The 20,797-nt window shown below is 56.3% G+C and overlaps 1 protein-coding gene across 1 annotated transcript in view; it reads left to right on the plus strand.

The window, feature by feature from the left end:
* LOC131403226 (forkhead box protein O6-like) overlaps window positions 1-7,739 on the plus strand; it is a 29,829-nt gene extending 22,090 nt beyond the window's left edge. The window contains 2 exon segments of the mRNA XM_058537515.1: window positions 6,357-6,590; window positions 6,592-7,739. Coding sequence (XP_058393498.1) covers window positions 6,357-6,590; window positions 6,592-7,632 — 1,275 coding nt within the window. The 3' untranslated portion in view covers window positions 7,633-7,739.
* The last annotated feature ends 13,058 nt before the right edge of the window (window positions 7,740-20,797 follow it).

Raw genomic sequence — 20,797 nt, forward strand, 5'->3', positions numbered from 1 at the left:
GGTGGGTGAGGGGCACAAGACTTGGGTCTCCTGTCTCTTATGAAAGCCAGGAAGCTTGGGCTTGAGAACCAAGGCAGGGATGGACACTGAGGTGGGCAGGGGGGCAGTGTCCCCCGTCACACTGAGACCCAGACCTGGCTCCATCACTTCCCAGCTTCACGGCCTCAGGAGTCATTTAATCCACCTGAGCCTCAGTTTCCCCCCTTTGTAAAGTAGCACTACCTATTTGCAGGGCAGTTATCAGGATTAAAAGAAGAAATGTATCAAAGAACCTAGCCTGGGTCTGTCATACTGTAAGTGGTGCCCTTCTCCTGCCTCAGTATTTGAAGCACGTGGCGGTGGTGTGCTAGAGCTGGCTTCCACTGGCTCATGAGAGCCGATCGTGCACACTTCTTCCCAGTTCTGCGCTCAGTGACGTCATGCTGGCAGCTTAAAATTGGCTACGATGGCAGTATCCATGCCACAGAAATCAGCAACAGCTACAAATCAAATCCTGGAGAGCTGGAGGAAATCCATCCTGTGGGCCCTCTTTAGCCCTAGAGGGGACAAAACGGGAGGTGGGGCAATGGTGGAGCACTGGCTGGGCCACGCAACCTAGAACTCAAAGGCTGTGGGCCCTTTTGGGCCTGGGGAGATTGGACATAGTCATAGCAGGAGACAGCAAATGGTGGAACCCCTTTCCTCTCCACACTCCCCTCTCCCCACCTAGAGATCTGGTGGGCTCTGGCTGGAAAAGTAAGATTGGATGAGGCTGAGCTATCAGAGAATGAAGCTGTACTGGGAGGAGAAATGAGGTTGTACTGGAAGATAAACAAGGTTGTACTGTCAGGGAATGAGGTGGTACTTGGAGGCAAGGTGAGGCTGCATTGTTAGATAAATGAGGTTGTACTGTCGGGATGAAGTGTACTTGTAGGAGAGATGACGTCCTGCTGGATCAGTCAGGTTGCACTGTCAGAGAACACAGCCACACCACAGGAGGAAGGAGAGCCTCCGACTTGGAGAATAAATGAGGGTGTCCTGCTGGATAAATGAGGGGGCCCGTCAGGTGAATGGAGTGCTGTTAGCAAATGAGGTTGTACTTGCTGGATAAATGGGACTGGTGTGCTGGATAAATGGGGTTGTGCTGTCAGATGAATGCATTACTGCTCGTGGGCGAAGGGTGTCCTGGGAATAGATGGGGTTGTCTTGCTGGATAGATGAGGTGCGCCATCAAATGGATCAGACCCTGTCCAGGAGGGAAGCACGGTCAGCAAGGATGAGGTTATTCTGTTCCCACTGGGGCTCATGGAGTGTCTTCTCGCCCAGGTGGTACAGTCTGTAAGAAACCTTGGCCCCAGCAAGCCCTAGGTTACTCAGGTCTATCTGGGGAGCAGGAGGGAGCAAGGTGGGGGGCTGGGGTGGGCAGCTGCATTGTTCACCCTCTGAGGCCTTCTTCCCCTCTCACAGAATCCCTCACTGCTCTCTGCGGTTCCATCTGTGGATCACACTGTTCCTGACTTCCTCCACCCCATGCTTACCTCTCCTTCTGACTATGTTCCCTTCTCTCAGCCCAGTTTGGAGAAGCTCATATCATGTGCCAGCTACTCTGCCCAGTCTCATTAATTCTCCCTGCAACACAGTATTCCCCCTTTACTCTCTCATTCATTCATTCATTCCTTTGACATTTAGTAAACGCCTAGTATGTATCAAACACATGGAGTACAGTAAAAAATGGACAAAAATCCCTCATGAAATAGTGAAACCAGACAATAAATAATAAATACAGAATATAAATACATTATATATTTATATATAACATATATTAATTTATTAATTCATATATATATAAATTAAATATTCATTTAGACAGTGATAATTGCTTTAGAAAAATGTAGAGCAAGGTAAGGGGGCCCAGAAATGGCAGGGAAGAGGAGCAGTTGTTAAGAGTGGTCGGGATGGGCCTCGTTGCAGAAGGTGACATCTGAAGAAAGACTTGAAGGAGATGAGAGATCGACGTGGGTGTCTGGGCGCCCAGTGTTTCTCTGAGACAGAGGCCCCAAGGTGCGACCATGTCTCGCAGCTTCAGAGCAGGAGGGAGGGATCCAGCATTTAGGGGAGGAGTCTGAGAGGTCATGGAGGGGCTGTGGGCTATGGCAAGGCCTCTGTTCTTTACTCTGAGTGAGATGGGGGCGTCAGAGGGTTCTGGGCAGGACTGGACGTGATCCGGGTTATTTGAAGGACCACTCTGGCTGGCGCGTGGTGGAGGGCTGCAGGGGAGCAAGGGTGGAAGCAGGTAGCTGTGTGAGGAGATGGAAGTTCAAAGCATCTTGCCCCAGGGTCGCACTGCTTGTGAGTGTTGGAGCCAAAACTGGGATCCGCAGCCAACACCAGAGCGCATGCGCTTTGCCCTGCGCCAGCCTCCTCTCCCTGGTGGGTGAGGCCCCAGGGGACTGGCCTCCCTGGCCCAGGTTCTGAGGGAGAGTGGGATGGGTGTGGAATGTAACCCACTCTCCGTTCCCTCTGCCCGCTGAGGGTCTCCTGAGGCCCTGAATCAGGAAGGTCTATCTCCTCTGGGAACCTGCCCCAGGCCTGCATGGAGGTATGGGAGATGGGAGGCCCCAGAAGTCGGGCCCAGCTCTGGGCACCAGGGGAGCGCGGGCATGCTGGGGCCGGGCTGTGGTGGCGGGTTGCTAGGCGACTCCGAGAGGGAGCCCTGGTTACTGCTGCCTGGCAGAAGCATCTCCCTCCTCTGCCTCCCTCACCTCCTCTGTGGCCTCTGGCCTCCCAGGAGGCCTTGTGGGTGAATTGTGATCTGCGCTTGCCATTGGATGTTGGCCGGGAGGTCTGATCGGTACCAGGTGGCTGGGCTCTGAGGAGCCAGCCTGGGCTGCAGGGCCTGGGCTTCCCTCGTGGGGCACAGCCCTGGTGTACACCTGGTGCAGAGCCTGGCTCAGCAGTGAGGGCCTAGGTCCTTGTGCAGCTCTGGGCCACCTCCCTGGGTGACCCTGGACAAGGTATCGCCCTCCTCTAGGCCTCCTCTCTGCCCCATCCATCTGGCCAGCAGAATCTCTCCCCAGGGGCCTGGTTTTCTGTGCGAGTGCAAGGGAGGGTGCTGAGCCGGCAGGGCCTCAGGTGCCCCCACCCCCACTCCCTGATGGCTTGAGTGTGCAACACTCAAGTTTTGCATTAGATTCCATTAACTGAAAGAGTTCCACTACTTTGAAAAAAAGTTTGAAAACCTCTGGGCTGGATGATTCTAAGAACTTTCAGTGTCAAATCCAAAAGGTCCCCAGAGTACAGATGGCCCATCTCATCAGTTTACTGGTAGGGAAACTGAGGCTGGAGAGAAGGAGGGACTTGCCCCAGGTCAGGCTTGGTGGAATGGATCAATCCCCAGGCTGAGGGTCAGGGGGCTTGGGCCCGAATCCCTGCTCTACCACCAGGTCCTGGGTGACCTTGGGCAAATCCTTTCTTCTCTCTGGTTTGGACCAGCCATTGTTTCAGGCTGGGGCTCAAGCTCCCAGGGGTACCTGGCTGGGCAGGAAACAGAGTGGGGAAGGATGCAAACCTTCCTAGGCTCAGAACATGTGCTCTTGGTAAAAATCTAAAACATTATTTTTATATTCAGAAAATTTGGACGTATTATGAAGTACAATTCAAAATTCACTTGAACTCTACAAACGAATCACAAGACATATAGGAAATTTTGACCTTGTGATATGTCCCCAGTCTTTCCATGCTGCCAGCTTCTAGGGATAGTTTACATGGAAAGTTTGAGAAGCACTGGAGTACTGGCTTCCTAAGATTCTTTGGAAATTCTCTGACTCGTTTCTCTCTCCCGTGGTGGAATGTGATGTCCTTTAGACTCAGGGTGAGATTAACCTGAAATCAATACCTGGCTCTGCCACTTAAACTGTGTGACCTTGGCAACTTAAGTTAACCTCTCTGAGCCTCACTATCCTCATCCTTAGATAGGGATCACAATCCCTGACTTGTATGGAGTTTGACAGACTGATCACGTGAGATAAAGTAGTTTAACGCTTATACGTCTGAACAGGCAGGTTCTGAGTAGGTGCTGGTACTTGGCAATGTCCTTCCTCCTTCCCCCCCAGCACTCAGAACCAGGCTGGCACATAGGGACATTGATAAAGACGTGTTGCCTTACTGACCTCCAGGTGGAGAAGCCGGGAGGTGGAGCTTCTGGGAAGCCAGAGAGTTCCATAGGGGAGAAGAACTGAGGCCTCCTAGTCCCCTGAACACAGGTGTGAGGGAGGGGCTGGGGAGCCAGGTGCAGGGGCGGGAGCAGGAAGGGGGTATCTAATTGAGGGAGCACCACTCCCTGGGGGTCCAGCTCCCCTCCTCTCAGGGCCCCAGGAGAAGCCAGGCAGGGCAACGCTTGGAGGGGCCTTGGAGCCCCAGCTGTCACCTCCTTAGACCAGAAAGTGCCAGAGATAGGGAGCCTGGGCCCTGAAGAGTCAGGGCAGTACCTGGAGCTGGGGGTGAGGGGTGGGAGCATACCCTGGGCAGCAGAAAGGACCCCTCCTCCTGGAGACTGGTGGGAAGGAGGCGGGAGGGAGAGCCCTCATGGATCAGTGGTTATGGTTACAGGTGGATTAATGAGTTAAGAGCAGGTCCATGAGCTGGGCAGATCTGGATGGAGTGGTACCTAGCACTGCTGCCTGTGGGACTGTGGGCAAGTTACATCATGCCTCTGGGCCTCCGCTCCCTGGTACATGAGATGGGGTAATGCCAGCTTCCCCGGGTTGTTAGTGCCCAGCACAGTTATGCTCAGGGTATGATATTAAGGAGGTAGAGACAGAGCAGGTCTGTTGGGTGACCTAAGAGGTGAGGTCTTCTGGCCAGAGTGAGGGATTTAACCAACGTCTATGAGCACCTGGTGGGTTCACCAAACACTTACCCACACACATTATCTCAGGTAATGATCTAACAGCCTTCGAAAGTGGTTATTGAATGTTGCCCATTTTTTTCAGAGTTCACTGAGGCTCATAAGAGATTGAGTCAGCAGCCCATGGTCACATAGCTAGGTGGCTGAAAAGAGCCAGGCATCCTGCCCAGCCCTTCTGATACCCAAGCCCATGCTGTTTCTGCAGCAGTTACTAAGCTGGGAGGTCAAGGCCACCAGGTGGGAGGTCCCAGTGGTGGGGCGTGGCAGGCCCAGCAGAAGTCCTACTCCTCCAGGTTCCTGAGGGGAGCCAGGTCAGTGGAGCTGTGGACTCCCCTGCCTTCTTGGCAAAAGCAGGCAGTGTCATGGGGATCACTAGAGACTGGCAGAGTAGAAATTTAGAAGAGGATATGCAGGGGTGGCAAAAAGGAAGCTCAGGGAAGTAGGAAGGAACAGCAGAAAGGGCCATGGAGCCTTGGGCAAGCCACTTCACCTCCTGAGCCTTGGTCTTCTTGTCTGTAAATGGGGATTACGCCACCTGCTTTGTGGGGATTTTGTGAAGGCTCCACGGAAGGGGCTTTGAGGGCAGAGCTACTCTGCTTCAGGTGGGTCAGGAGGGAAGGGTGGGCTGCAGCCCAAAGGGCAGGCTGGAGAGCTAGGCTGGCCTGAAGGTGGGCACCAAGCAGAGGTGGGGTCTGAGGTCTCCACGGCCAGTGGATGTGTTTTGAGGGGCTTGCTGGGATCCACGTCCTCTGTGGAGGTCCCAGGAGCTCAGAGGAGTTGGGGGAAATCTCTGCATAGTCTCGGGCCTATAGCCACCTTGGGGACCCCCAGCTTATTCTGCTTTCCCTGGCCAGGCCCTCCCAGCAAAGGGTTAACAGTCTTCTCTACCTGCAGTTGCATTTTAAAGACACGAAATTAAAGCAGGTAATTTATTCTCCCCACACATGAAAGAGCAATTAGTTCTAAACAGGGCTTAATCAGTCACCGAGAGATTGATTTCTGGAGCCCTGGGTTTTCGGGCTCCTGGCACCATGCCAGGCTGGGGAGGGAGGGGGGCAGACAAATGAGCCGCAGCGGCATGAGCCCTTACATAATCTGCCCGGGGGCCCTGGCAGGCTGGCCAGCTCCAGGCGGCGCTGGGCTGAGCTGGGGAGACAGGGTCCTGCTCCCCTGCTGCAGGCCCCTTAAGAGTCGCCCTCAGGTTCGCCCATGCTTCCCGGGAAAGGCCAGGCCCAAGGCTCGGGTCCCACCCTCTGGGCAGTGCCTGTGGGGAGCGGGGGAGAGGATGGGTGTTCGGGTTAGTCCGACCTGGGGACTTACACCTGTTCCCCCAACTCCATTGCCCCCTTCTCCCTTCTGGCTCTCTCCTTTCTCATCCTCTCACCTCCTTCTCTGTTTTCTCCCCCATCCCCGTTCCCCACGGCCTCCTCACTTCCCACTCCCCCACCCATGTCCTTGTCTCCGGCCACAGAACTCCATCCGGCACAACCTGTCGCTGCACACCCGTTTCATCCGCGTGCAGAACGAGGGCACCGGCAAGAGCTCGTGGTGGATGCTGAACCCCGAGGGCAGAAAGACGGGCAAGACCCCGCGGCGCAGGGCCACGTCCATGGACAACGGGGCCAAGTTCCTGTGCATCAAAGGCAAGGCAAGCAAGAAGCAGCAGCTGCAGGCACCTGAGCGAAGCCCCGACGACAGCCCCCCTGAGCGCACCAGCCCCGGGGCCCTTGCCTGCCGCGGCCAAGTGGGCCACCAGCCCGGCCTCACACGCCAGCGACGACTATGAGGCGCGGGCCGACTTCCGCGGTGGCGGGAGACCCCTGCTAGGGGAGGCGGCCGAATTGGAGGACGACGAGGCCCTGGAGGCCCTGGCGCCATCGTCGCCGCTCATGTACCCGAGCCCGGCGAGCGCGCTGTCGCCCGCGCTGGGTGCGCGCTGCCCGGGGGAGCTGCCCCGCCTGGCCGAGCTGGGAGGCCCGCTGGGTCTGCACGGCGGCGGCGGCGGCGCGGGGCTGCCCGAGGCCCTGCTGGACGGCGCGCAGGACGCGTACGGGCCGCGGGCCCGCGCCGGGACGCCCGCCTACTTCGGGGGCTGCAAGAGCGGTGCTTACGGCGGGGGCGGGGGCGGGGGCTTCGGGCCGCCGGCGTTGGGCGCGCTGCGCCGCCTGCCCATGCAGACCATCCAGGAGAACAAGCAGGCCAGCTTCGCGCCGGCGGCCGCGCCCTTCCGCCCCGGGGCGCTGTCCGCGCTGCTGCCGCCGCCGCCGCCCGCGCCCAGGCCCGGCCCGGTGCTGGGAGCGCCCGGGGAGCTGGCGCTGGCGGGCGCGCCCGCCGCCTACCCGGGCAAGGGGGCGGCCCCATACGCGCCGCCTGTGCCCTCGCGCAGTGCCTTAGCCCACCCCATCAGCCTTATGACGCTGCCCGGCGAGGCGGGCGCCCCGGGCCTGGCGCCGCCGGGCCATGCGGCCGCCTTCGGGGCCCCGCGCGGCGGCCTCCTGCTGGACGCGCTGCCCGGGCCGTACGCGGCCGCCGCTGCCCGGCCGCTGGGTGCCGCGCCCGACCGCTTCCCGGCCGACCTGGACCTCGACATGTTCAGCGGGAGCCTCGAGTGCGACGTCGAGTCCATCATCCTCAACGACTTCATGGACAGCGACGAAATGGACTTCAACTTCGACTCGGCCCTGCCTCCGCCGCCGCCCGGCCTGGCCGGGGCCCCGCCCCCCAACCAGAGCTGGGTGCCGGGCTGAGGGCCGCTTCCCGCGCCCCGGGTGCCTGCCCCGCCCCAAGGGGCCTCTGTCTTCCCATCCTGATCCCCGGGACCCCACCCCCGATTCCAGCTCCGCGGGAGGATCCAGGAGGCAGTCCCAGCCCAGCTAGAGACATCCCTCAGAAGTTGACCGCTGAAGGAAGTGGTGGGGAGGGGCTGGGGCACCCCTCCACTGCTGCCCAAACTCCTGAGACCCACTCCTTCCCCCGGGGGCAGGAAGTCTGGGAGTGGAGGCCGAATTCCGGGCTGGGTGGAACGGCGAGGAGCGAGGTGGGCCGCGCTGGTCGGGGAAGCCAACCGGGAGATGGGGCGGGGGGCGTCTCCGAATCTTCAGTTTCATTTGTGGGGCCCTCGCCATGACGAATCGCCCACCCCAAACTGCGGTCTGGTTCTCAATTGACACTTTCCTACTGGTCTTAGCCTCACCCACCCCAAGCCAGCAATCCCCTCCGGAAAATACACTCACACCTACCTGCTGTTCACCCTGAGCTGTCCTCTTTCAGCCCTAAACCACCTCCCACCGCCAGGGTTCAGCCCCTCCCACCCATCCTTGCCGGCCCCAGCTTCTCCCCTCCTCCGTCGGAGTCAATCCCTCTTTCCGACCTCCCCATCACCCGCTAGTGCTGGTCTCAGTCTCTCCAGCGGGCCTCAGCTCCCATCCACCCCACAACCGACACCCCTTTCTCTGTGCCAGTGCTGGCTCCTCTCTCCCATATTTATAAGTGTCCGGTCGGGGCGGGCTGTGGGCGCGGCGTCCCTGGCGCATGTCGTAGGCAGTGTACCGTGGCCGTGCCGTCAGCGTGTGCGTGTGCGTGTGTGCCGTGTCGAGGCCGTGTAGAGTGCATTGTACAGCATATTTTCATGGATAAAATTGTTTTAAATATTTCCCGCGCCTTGGGCTAGCAGGGGGCGTAGCAGCAGAGGAGAAGAATTGGCAGGGATCATGGGGACGGAGTGTCCCTGTGCCTGAGCCCCTACTGTGGCTTTGCCTCTGAGTATGTGTCAGCATTCACTACGTCTGTCTGCTCAACACACATTGGTTAAGGGCCTAGTGAGTTCCGGACGCTGGAGATGTGCCTGTGTGGAGCTCTGCACCTGTTTCCGTGAACATGTGCATGCAGGAAGTTTCTGGTTTGGCGAAATTCTGTCCTGAATAAGCCTCAGAGATTGGAAGAGAAGGCACAGATATTTACTGAGAACCTGTTAGTGTCAGGTCATGTATTAGGCACGATTTTTGTTCCCGATATACAGATGAGAAAAAGGTCCGAGAGGGACAATGGCTTGGGAAGGCAAGGTGGGGTGGAAAGGAGGCCTTTGAAGGCACACAGACATCTATTTGAATCCGTTCCCGGCGGTTTACTGGCTGTGTGACCATGGGCAAGTTTTTAAGCTCTGTAGCCTTGCTTTCCTGGTCTAGACCACAGGATAGTAGCACTGATTGCATGGATTTCTTCTAAGGAGTAAAGGAGAAAAGGTATGTAATGTGCTCAGCAGTGGTCCCGCACTCATTCATTCATTCATCCACAGAAGATTTAGTGACCAACTGTTATGTGCCAGGTCTTATACCAAGCACTGGGGCTGCCACAGAGAACACCACAGGCACAGTCTCTCCCCTCAAGGAACTTCGAGGCTCGAGGGGGACGTGGATGAGTAAAGAGGCGATTGCAGGTCAGAGCTGGAATGAAGGGAGGAGCCAGAGGGCTGCTGTGGGAACGAATGACACGCTGCACCCATCCCAGGCTTGAGGAGTCAGGGAAGGTGCCTGGAGGGGGTGCTGTCTCAGCTGAGCCTTGAAGGATGAGTTGGCCTTGGGAAGGGGAGGGATTCAGACAGAGGGAACGGCATGGTCAGAGGCCCGGAATCAAGAGATCATATGGGTTCCAGAACCAAAGGCAGTTTAGTGTGATGGAAACTCAGAGATAGAAAGGTTACTGATGACAGGGAGGCAAATGGGCTGGAGGGAGCAACAGTGGGAGGGAGTCAGTGGCCAGGCCAGAGGTGCTGGTGGTGACTGAAACCAGGAGGGATATGGGAGGGCAGTGGGGCTGGAGCGGAAAGGAAGAGGTCACATATATTTTGGATGTGGGGTCATTGGGACTTTGTTGTGGATTGGACATGGGGGATGAGGGAGAAGGAAGAGTTGAGTGATACCTGGTTTCGAGTTGGTGACCTGGGCAGACAGAGCCCTTCCCTGAGATGGGGAACATCCCAGCAGGAGGAGCCCCGGGGAAGCTGGTGCGTTCAGCCTCAGACAGGCTCAATTTGAGTTGGGTACTACGGGAACCAGTGGGATGTGGGAGGGGTGTTCAGGAGCATGTATATTGTGTGAATGGCATTGGCCCTGGCATTGGCCGACGTGGTAGCCTGGAGATGTCCCCCTGGGTAGTGAGGTCAGAAGCCCAGGAAGGTGTCTGGGCTGGAGAGGCTCAGAGAACCAAGGGCACAGAGGCTGTCATGGAGGTGTTGGGAGTGGCCTGGGGGTGGTGCAGAATGGGAAGAACAGGGGATCCAGGTCTGATTGCATGGATACCTTAGCACACCTTGGCACAGGAAGAGGAACCCACTGGTTGAGAGGGAGCCGCCGAACTGAGGAGAAGGAAAACCAGGACACTGTGAGCTCCTAGAATCTGTGCAAAGAGCATGGTCCTAGAAAGGAATGCCCAGTGCTCTTACCCGCAGAGCCTCACTTTCTTGTTCTGGGAGATGGGACAGTAGCACCTGTCTCAGATTTGTTTTGAAGAGCAAATAAGATTGGAATTATTCTCTGAGGTCACACAGCTGGCAGGGAGCAGAGCCGGGTTCCTGCCCGCACTGTGGACCTCCAATGCCCAGGCTCTCCTGCAGCCTCCAATGCCTCTGGGGAGGTGGCTGTGACCACAAGAGCAAACGAGCTCTGAGCCAGCAGGACATGTACAGGACTTAAAGGTGGAGGGCGAGACCTCACTGTGGGGTGTGGTAGCTGTCCCTGCCGGGTGGGGAGCACAGAGAGGCTGACAGATCCTCCCCTGGGACAGATGCCCCAGCCCCACCCCACAATCAGACTCCGGATGGTCCAGCTGGGTCTGGGCTCCATATGGGCTGCAAAGCTGCCCCCACCCTAGGCTGACCGAGGGTGGGCTGCTGGTGTGCATGTGCAGGTCTGTGTGTGTCCATGTAGCCCCATGTGCCTCTGCCTGTGTGGGCCTGTGTGTGTGTGTGTGAGTGTGCTGGGAGGGGGGCAGGCTGAGTGATGGTTGGAGCCTCCCTGTCTGAGTACGCACATGCCTGAGCGTGTGTGTGTGTGTGTGTGTGTGTCTATTGAGAATGACAGTGTATCCATCTCTGAGTAGGCTCACATGTGTGCCCGGGGCTGTGGAGTCCATGCTTGTGTGAGTTGTGTGTGCTGCATGCCTTCCTCTCTGGGTGTGTCTGCCTTTCTTGGCGCACACGTCTCTCCGGGTGCACCAGAGCTGGTGTTCCCCTGCCAGGAGTGTCTTCTGGGCTGCTCTGCGGAGGAAGAGGAGGGGAGCAGAGGGACACTCCCAACCCTGGGATGTGGCCAGGCTTATGAGCAGGGAGCAGTGAAACCACCTCAGAGTAACGACTGAGCTCTGCCCGGCTCAGGCCAGTGGTAATTCTAGAGAGAGCTTCTGTCCTGCTGAGCCCCATCGGGAGAAAGGGGGCAACACCCCTGCAGCTGGGGGTCTGCGACTGGCCCTTCCCCACCAGCCTTGAGCCCAGCAGACGAGCCCCCCTCCACGCCCACTCCCTGGGAGGCGTCTGACACATGATTTATTCATAAAAAGCTATTATTTGTGCCAAAGAAGAACAGAGCTGCTGGCTTTTTAAGTGCTGATAATGCTCTCAGCCTCCTTGCCTCTCCTCCCCTCCCCTCTTCTCTCTCACCTCCTTGGGACTTCCCATTCTTTCTTCCTCTCCTTTCTTCCCACTTCCCCTCCTGTTCCCTCTCTCTATTCCTTTCTTGTTCTCCTCATACCTCCTCTTCGCCCATTTCTTCATGCTCCTCCCTTCTCACCCCACTCACCTCTCCACATCTGCTCTACAATTAGGGGAAGGAGGCAGGGTCGCAGGAGGCTCAGAACCAATTGTCCCAGATTGGGGAAGGCCTACACAGGCCTGGAGCCCGGTGTACCCCACCCCTCCCCTCGGCCTTCACCTCTTCAGGACTAGGGGAAGGTTGGGAGGAGGGGGAGCAGGCTGAGAGTGACGGGGGATGGGCTGGTTTCTGGAGGCTGTCATACCAGCTCCCCCTATGCTAAAGGCTGTGACTTTTGCCCCCCATTAATAGCACCAGCCCCCCAAATAAACATTCAGTCTAAAAAACGTGCACTTGCTAAGCAAATGCAGGTTCAAGGGAAACTCCTTGGCCCCCTTTATCCCTTAAGTGTGCCCCGATAGAGAAACTCTGGAGCTACTGTTATTCAGGTGATGCCGGAAGAGGCTGGCATCAAGGGAGGCTCTTGGGGCCCCATCGCAGAGCTCCCTCTCTTTCCAGACAGGAGGTAGGAGAATGAGTATCACAGATGTGAGCATGGACATGGACACATGCAAGGTTCTTAGAAGCAGACATCACAGATCCACATGTGTGTGCCCTCAAGCTCGCGCGTGCACACACACACACACACAGGCATGCACACAGCCACACACCTACGCACACAGATGGAGAGTCGTTCCTCCCTGAGCACCTGCAGCGGGGGCTGAAACTCTCCCCATTTGGATACAGGTTCGTTCATTCATTCATTCACTCATTCACTCCATAAACTTTACATGCCACCCCTCTGTGCCAGCCCTGGTGCTGGGTGCTGGGGTGGCAGAAATGAGCGTGATTGGGCCATAGGGAGGGACTGGAGCAGGGGGCTACTGCATGCCCTCCCCTGCAGCCTTGGGCTAGGGGTTTGGCGCCCAGCAGGCAAGGGGTTAAGTCATTTGGCATCCAGAGCTGGGGCCATTAGGCCTCCTAATTATGAAATTATCGAGGGCCTCAGGTGACTGCTAATTTCACACACACTGTTCCTCTCACGGCTAATGAACGCCCGCAGAACCCACGCCTTGTCTTTCCTGCTGAACGGTGACCTGCAGATAATGAGCTCAGGAAGGCAGACGGGCGGCCGGCTGGGTGGGTGGAGTGCCAGGCTGAGGAGGGGGCCGCTTGCCCTCCCGGCTCCCTTGCTGGCTGCCAGCCCCCAGCGAGGACTTCAGGGCCAGAGCCCAGCCCACAGTCTCTGCAGGACAGGCTAGGCCAGGGGCCCTTGGGAGCGGGGAGGGCATCAGGTCATATGACCCTGGAATGAGCTTGGGGGTGGGAGGAGAAATGAAATGCAAATGCTGGAGGAAGACCATTTCTGCTTGATTCTGGGGCCACGTAGGAGACATTTTTTAAGGGTGAGGGTGTAACGACAGCTTAAGGGGTGGGCATTGGCAGTGGGGGCACAGTCATACCCTGCGGCTGGCATTGGTGATGACTCTGGGGGATGATGGTACTGATGATAGTGGCAGTGTCAATTGGCAAGGTTGCAATGCTGCTGCTGGTTGTGATTTTTAAAGTTTTAATTCTTTTGAAATTAAAAAAGTAACATGAAAAATTACCCTGCAAAATAGGAAGGAAATAAAAGTAATGCATACTGGTTGCAGTCTTAGGTGGGGGCAGACCAGGAGCCCAGGTCTAGAGGTCATGTACCCCCAAATGGGGACGCAATGGACACTTCAGGCTGACCACCAGGTGGGCTTGAAGGCTCTAAGACCTGCCCATGGGGAGGACCCAGCCTCTGCCCCACGATTCACCAACCTGGTCAGTGCCACTTAAGTGGCAGTGTGGCGAATGAGGAGAGCAAGGGGGTGAGAGTCATGGTCTGGTGCCTGGGCCCTCTGTTCTAGCTTTTTCTGTCCTATGGCCTAGAGCAAGCTCCCTTCCCTCTCTGGGCCTCAGTTTCTCTGAGTAAAGGGGAGGGTTAGACTAAAGCTGTGTTCACAGAGGGGACAGGGCTGGGATCCTTAGAGGTTGTCCGTATTCAGCCTGGAGTCCCCATCAGGGACCCTCCCCCGAGGCAAGCACCCTAGGCCAGGGACAGGCGAGGAATCGCCTTTGCTCCAGGTTTGTGCATTTGTGCACGAGGTGCCAAGGTGAGCATTACTCCATCCTCAAGAGTAGAGGGGCGGCCTGGCTTCCCACAGCCTGGTTGTAGGCTGTGTCCTCTGTCAGCAAGTTCCTGCTCTGCCACCAACTGGCATCTACTTCTGCACCTCAGTTTCCCACCTGTCAAAGGGAGGTAATAAAAGTGTGAACTCACTTCAGATGCAACAAAGATCTCCGAGGTTGTAGCTGTTACTGTGTGACCCGGGCCTGACCAGTTCTCTCCCCAGGTGCCCACAGGTCTCTCCCAGGCAGCTAGCTCCATGTTGAGGGCGGGGAAAAGTGTCTGTGCTGTGGGTGTTCCCCGGGGGGAGGGAGGGGTTGGGAGGGTGGGAAGGGCCCGCCCCTGCACATAGGCACACACCCCTGCATCTTGCACATCCCTGCCAGCCCTTTGAATGTGCCATCCCATTGATCCACGCAACAATGTGAGGTAGATACTTTTATTATCTCCATTTTACAGATGAGAAAATTGATGATTAGAGAGGTTAAGTGATTATCCCAAAGTCACACAGCTAGAAAATGGCAGATCCAGACCTCAAAACCAAAGTCTATGGGCCCTTGACTATTATGCTACACCTTTCCTCCACGTGTCATACACAAATGCCCAGGGACATGCATGCCACATACACATACATCCCCAACCAGAGAGTTTCTCATCTCCACGTCCCACCTGCATGCACACAAACACACGTCTGCCCTCCCCTGCGCTTAGGCATACAAACCCCGGCACCCAGAGATGCACTCGGACGGGAACATGTACCTTATTAGTAGACTTGCGAAAATTCACATGTACGTGCCCGCCTGCAAGCAGATGTCCACACACAAACATGCAAGGCACACGAGAGCATGCATAAACACACGCGAGTTCACATTTGCACACAAACACACTCACCCAGGAAAGTGCGCGCACACAAATGCACACCCCCGGGTGCACAGATGGTAGTGTCACCCGTGCACATGCACTGACATGCAAACACATAGGTACACAAGAAATATCTTCAAAGGAGCATTTAGACACACATGTGCACATATGTGTGCCTGTGTAGATGCATGTCCTCCACATATGAAGCAAAGCACACGGGTACTCTCACAGGCACACACAGGCACGGGGTCACACGGGCCCAGGCACCCTGGTGCAGTTAGGTGAGCAACCTCTTGTACCGTAGGTGTGATGGATGGCCCCACGTCCTAAGTGACTATCAAAGTGTCGTGGTGTGCGAGGCACAAACACCAATTAGCTGGGCCTTTGAAAGCATCAGCTTGTTAGAGGGGAAGCAGAAGAGGCTGGAACTGGCAGAAAACACAGAGCTATTTAACTCTCGTGGGGTGGGGGTGTGTGTGCTGTGGAAAGTCCTTGGGACAGAGCTCCCTCCTCCACTCTGCACTTGTTAGTGGAGAAGGACCCTCACGAGGGGCCTTGGCAGGCGGCTTTGATGCTCCTTGAAAGCGGGGGTGGGGGGGCAGCCTCCTGCCAGCTCTGGGCTGGCACTGAGTGAGCGGGGGCTGCGCCAACTGGCGATCAATTTCATGCACATCGTAAACCTAAGTGCTTTCTGGAGAGTGGGGCAGATTGCACATAAACTCCCCCTTTTGTCCCTAGCACACGGGTGGGCGGGTGAGGCAGAGGCTCTCCCGGGTAGGCAGACCTCTGCCAGGCTGCAGGAGACCTGGATAACCTGGTCCCCAGTAGGAGGTATCCTTGGGGACATAGGGAGTTCTCTCAGGAGGGCTGGCACTTGTGGGGGCAGCCGGAGATGTGGACAGCCCTGAGGTCTGCCAGACTCTGCTCCCTAATGGCTGAATGGCTTCAGGCAATCAGCTTCTCTGACCCTTGGTTTCTTCATCTGTAAAATGGGTTGATGTAAGAATTAAGTGAGTTCCTGTCTGTGGCATGATGTGTCCCAGAGCTGAAGAACCTATGCGCATGAATGAGGTCACGTTTGCGTTTATTGGTATGCCTAAATGATTCAGGCTCTGAGTCCCCCCATGCTCACTGCAGGGCCTCAGGCCACCCCCCACAGTCTCCACTGTTTCTGGCAGGCTCCGGAGGTGGGGTCTCACAGGGGCCCACAGACCTGTCTTTCATTACTGCAGCCCACCCATCATTCTTCCAGCCTGGTCCTGACCCAACTCCCGTTTATGCACGCCTGCCACCTTTGAACATGTTTGACAGATCCTCCCCACCATTCCTCCCATCATGACATATCAATACCAGGCCAAAGAGTGGCCTCTGGGTGTTCTCCAAATCCCCTGTTGTTTGGATGCCACAGTGGTTCTGGGCTCTGCATCAAGGCCAGGGCAGCAGGGTGAAGACGGGGGATGAAAGGGGTAAAGGGTAGAAGGGACTGTGTTCCTGCTCAGCTCTGGGCCTTGTCATCTGGGCCCCAAGGAGCTGTGCTTGTGCTTATCATCTCTCAAACACTCTCATGAAATCAGTTTCTTCAGCTTCTGCCTTTGCCCTGACCCTGGAAGCTGAAATCTAAGCAGGGGCTCAGCTGGGGAGGGCTCCACACTGCCCTCATTCCAGGAACCCATACAGTGGAGGGGTTAAGAGCAGTTCTGAAGCCAAACTGCCCAGATTCAAATCCTGGCTTTGCTATTTACCAGACACATGATGTTGGGTAACTTATCTCTGCCTCAATTTCCTCATCTGTAAAATGGGGATGATGGTACCTACCTCATAGGGCTGTTGTTGTGAGAAATAAATAAGTGAATGTTAGTAAAGTGCTTGGAGTGTTACCTAGCACATAGCAGCATGATGTGAATGTTTCCTGATAGTATTATGACGATATTAATGTTATGATATTATAACCATTGTTCCTGTTTCTCCTGTGCCCTTTTCAGACTCTCCTCCGCAATTCTTACTCTTATAACAACAAAATCAGTCTCCATATTTATTAGTGGGTTCAAAACAGAACTGGGAGTGGGAGTACGACAGGGTTACTACAGTTCACAACTCCAAGGGTTGACTTCCACATTATAATGTTTGTCAGTGCCCCTCCCCCCTGGAATTGTTCAGAACCCAACCTGAGCAGCTGAATGTAGCTATCTCCTTTTCTCTCTGATGATGGAGCCCTGCTGTCTTAGTCTGCTCGGGCTGCTATAACAAAGCACCATAGACTGGGTGGCTTAAACCACAAACATTTATTTCTCACAGATCTGGAGGCTGAGAAGTCCAAGAACAAGGTGCCGGCAGATTTGGTTCCTGGTAAGAACCCTTCCTGGCTTGCAGACGGCTGCCTTCTCGCTGCTTCCTCCCACGGAAGAGAGAGAGAGTGCTCTGGTGTCTTCCTCTTCTCCTAAGGGTGCTATTACTACCATGGGAGCTCCACTCTTATGACCTCATCTAAACCTAGGCCCCCAAATGCCTCCACCTCCAAACACCATCACATTGGGGATTGGGGCTCCAACATGTGAATCTGGGGGCGCACAAACATTCAGTTCATAACACCTGCCCAGCCAAGGCATCTCATGGTCAGGCCCTCACAGTGAGCCTGGCATACAGTAGGCACTCAGGAACTAGGGGTGGACCTTTTGATAATTAATCCTCATCACCACCCTGGGAGGAGTAGATGGTTATCCTCAGACTAGAGATGGGGAAATTATACTCAGAGAGGGCTGTATTAGTCAGGAGAGGAGAGGCTATGCTGTGGTAACAAACAACCCCTAAATCTCAGTGGAGAAACACAACAAAAACTTATTGTTTGCTTATGCAAAGTCTCCTGCAGGTCCGGGCACCTCTCAGGGCTGCTGTCCTTCATGGGGTGACTCAACTTTCCATGCCACTTTGATCTTGAGGATCCACCGCCTCAAAAGAGGCTTTCTTGGTTGCTGCAGCAGCTGGAAGGTCATGCACCAGCTCTTATATGCTTTGGCCGGGAAGTGACCATTTCACCTCTGTCCACAGGTCCTTGGCCAGGAGCAGTCACACGGCCCACTTACCAAGAAGGAGCCTGGGAAATGTAGGGTTTCGTGTATGCAGGAGGAGGGCCGGGGTGATTCTATGTGTCTAGGCATGGACAAGACAAGAAGGGCCCGGGAGCTTAGAGTGAGAGGGAGTTCTGCCAAGTGGGGCAGAGAGGAGAGGCTTCCTTGGAGGGGACTGGAGCTTGGCTTTGAAGAGGAGGCCAAGACAGATTTAGCATGGATTAGGCAAAGAAGAGGAAGAGGGCATTCCACGTGGGGACAAAGAAAGAGTAATCACCTGGCGGTAGACAAGCATAAGATGCCTCCAAGGAACGATGAGAACATCCTGGCTTGAGTGGTCTGTCTAGGGAGGATGGGGAAGGTCAGGGTGGACTTTCAAGGCCTTAGAGAAAGAGAAATATTTTGGAGGCAGAATTGATGAATCTGCAGTCCATCGTCACCTCTATGTGGATAAGGTGGGAGAAGGGGCTCTGGTTTGACTTGCAGGTTTCTGGCTTGGGAAACTGGGAGATGAAGGCACCAGTCATCAAGCTGGGGAAGCCAAGAGGACGAGCGTGGTGTGGGTCAGAGAGAAAGCTTGGTTTGGGCCACACTGGGTTGGAGATATCCAGGGAACATGCAAGGAGGGGCCAGGAGGCAGTGGATAGTCGCGTCCCAAGCTCAGGAGAAAGAGCTGGGCTGGAGTGGAAGATCAGAGGTGTAGGCACGCAGATGGTGACTGAAGCCTTGGGCACGGATTATATTACCCAGGGGTCATGTGAAGGGTGAGCGGAGAAGGGGACCCGGACAGAGCTCTGGAGAGCAGCCTTGTGAGAAGGGCAGAGGAAGAGTCCAAGAAGGTACCAGCCAGAGGGGTGGAGGCAAAGCCAGGAGGCATCACGGGAGCACGAGAGAGCCAAGAAGAGAAGAGAGGTCAGTTGTGCCTGACGCTGTCCCGGCATCCAGATGAGGAATGACCGTGGGATTTAGTGACAAGAAGGCTGCTGGTGACCTTGGGGAGGATTGTTTCTAGGGCATGAGGGGTATAGAAGCCAGCTTGGAGTGGGTCAAAGAGCAAATATAGACAACTCTCAGAAGCTTCTCTAGAGGGTGAGGAGAGACTCAGCCATGGTGGAAGAGGTTGGGCTGTCAAGGGAAAGTATTTCTTAAAATTATTTTATCATTATTATTGGTTTTTAAGAAAAGAGAGACTTGAATGTGTTGAGAGCTGACGGGAAGGAGCCAGTAGGGAGGGAGATGCTGGCGATTCAGGGTATCCCTGGGGGGTGGGGGGCAGTGGAGCGGAATCCAGGACTGGGGTGGTGGGTTGGGATTCGTCTAGAAGGTCAGCCATAGGTGGGCTGCTGGGGCAGGGTCAGCCATGAGGAAGCCATGGAGAGGGAGTTGGGGAATGACAGACAAGTAGCTGAGGCTCGAGGGTCCCAGATCGAAAACATGGTGGGGTGGGGGTGCGGGTATAAGACCCAGGAAAAGGGAGAGGTTAGGAGTAAAGGTATGAGTTGGAAAAAGAGGCAGAGCGGGGGGAGACACGGAGAGAGAGATAATCAGAGACATAAAGACACAGAAGGATACGAAAAGAGACAGAGAGGGGAGGACGAAAGGCAGGGCTGAGGCTCAGGAGGGGACCCCTCAGGAGAGACCCCTCCGTGCCGGCACAGGTGGGACTGCTGTGGAAAGAACGTGTGCTTTTCTCAGGGGACCCTGAGCCAGAGCTCAGATCCTCTCCCAAACCCTACTGGCGCCCAGCCCAGGAGTCCACCTGACTATAGCCATGCAGATGCCCGGGCCCCTTGCTCTCTGGGCTCCAGGGGTGGGGAGGGGCTCTGCCAAGCCCTTCCTCCATTACAGGAGCACCGACCACGCCCCTCGATGCCTCCAGTCCTGGGCAGAGGGCAACCTGGTCTTCACTGGGGCAGTCCAGGCCTCTGGGCACCCCACAGGCATTGGGCCCCAAGTATAGACAGGCCCTGAGGGAGATGAAGGTGGCAGCCAGCCCCCTGCCCCCCATCTCTCATGGCCCCAGCCCCAGGCCCTGGTCGCCCCGTGGGGCCTAGGCCACCCTGACATTCACCTAATTGTCTTCCTGCTTTGATGAGTGGCTCCGCAGAGGCGCCGCCACGGATCAAATTAAATGTGAGCTGAGCAGGCAGCCCTGCTGATGAGACGGGAAATACCACATTTACATAGCCCAGCCCTGGGGTGGGGAGACCCAGGCCCAGGAGACAAAGGTCCAGGGGACCAGAGAAAGACGGAGTCAGAGAGCCGGAGACAAGAGATATGGGGGTGGGGAGAAGGAAAGAGATGGCATAGAAGGTGGGGGAAGGTGGGCAGGGCACCATCCAGAGGGTCCCAGTCACTGCTGCTGAGTGACAGGCGGTGGGGGAGGAGGGAGAGCAATACAGGTGGAGGTTCTTGCCACCCCCAGCAGGTGACCTCCACCACGCCATGCCCAGCCAGCTGGCCCTGGAGGTAGGAAGGTGGCCTGGAGCCCAAGGTGCAGCTGAGTACCCCTCCTGCCCCACTCCCAGCTGGGTCTCGGAGCAGCTCCCCTCATCCCACCCCAGAGCCCACAGCTGGGCCGCAGCTGCTTCCCTCAGCACAGCCCTGGTGGGTGCAGCCACGAGCTTCCCCTCAGTTCACGTGGGGACATTCTGGCTGCCCCAGAAAGGGTGTGTGTGGTGCGTGTACAAATGTGACAGCGAGAGTGCGATCACGCGTAGCACCAGCATGGGGTCTTCTGGGTGCGGGTGCAACGGCTGTCACTAGCCCTGGGCACTTGGAGGACATTAATGAGCCAGGTCTTCCCTCTGCTCAGTTTGGCCCAGATGTTCCCACTCAGGGACTCCGAGTCTGGGTGCAGGATGTGGGGCGCTGTTGTTCAAGTCACGGTGACTGTGCCAGCAGCCCCTCCTGCTCCTGAAAGCACGTTCCAGGAGCAAAGCACTGTCACAGCCTCAAAACAACTCTGTGACGAAGCCACTCATATTCTCCCCACTTTACAGAGAAGAAAACTGAGGTTCCAAGAGGGGAAGTGGCAGTGGCTTGACTACCTAGAAAGGGCACTGCCCAGACACGAACCCAGGAC

The sequence above is a fragment of the Diceros bicornis genome, unplaced genomic scaffold (genome assembly GCF_020826845.1).
Source record: "Diceros bicornis minor isolate mBicDic1 unplaced genomic scaffold, mDicBic1.mat.cur scaffold_590_ctg1, whole genome shotgun sequence".
NCBI lineage: Eukaryota > Metazoa > Chordata > Mammalia > Perissodactyla > Rhinocerotidae > Diceros > Diceros bicornis.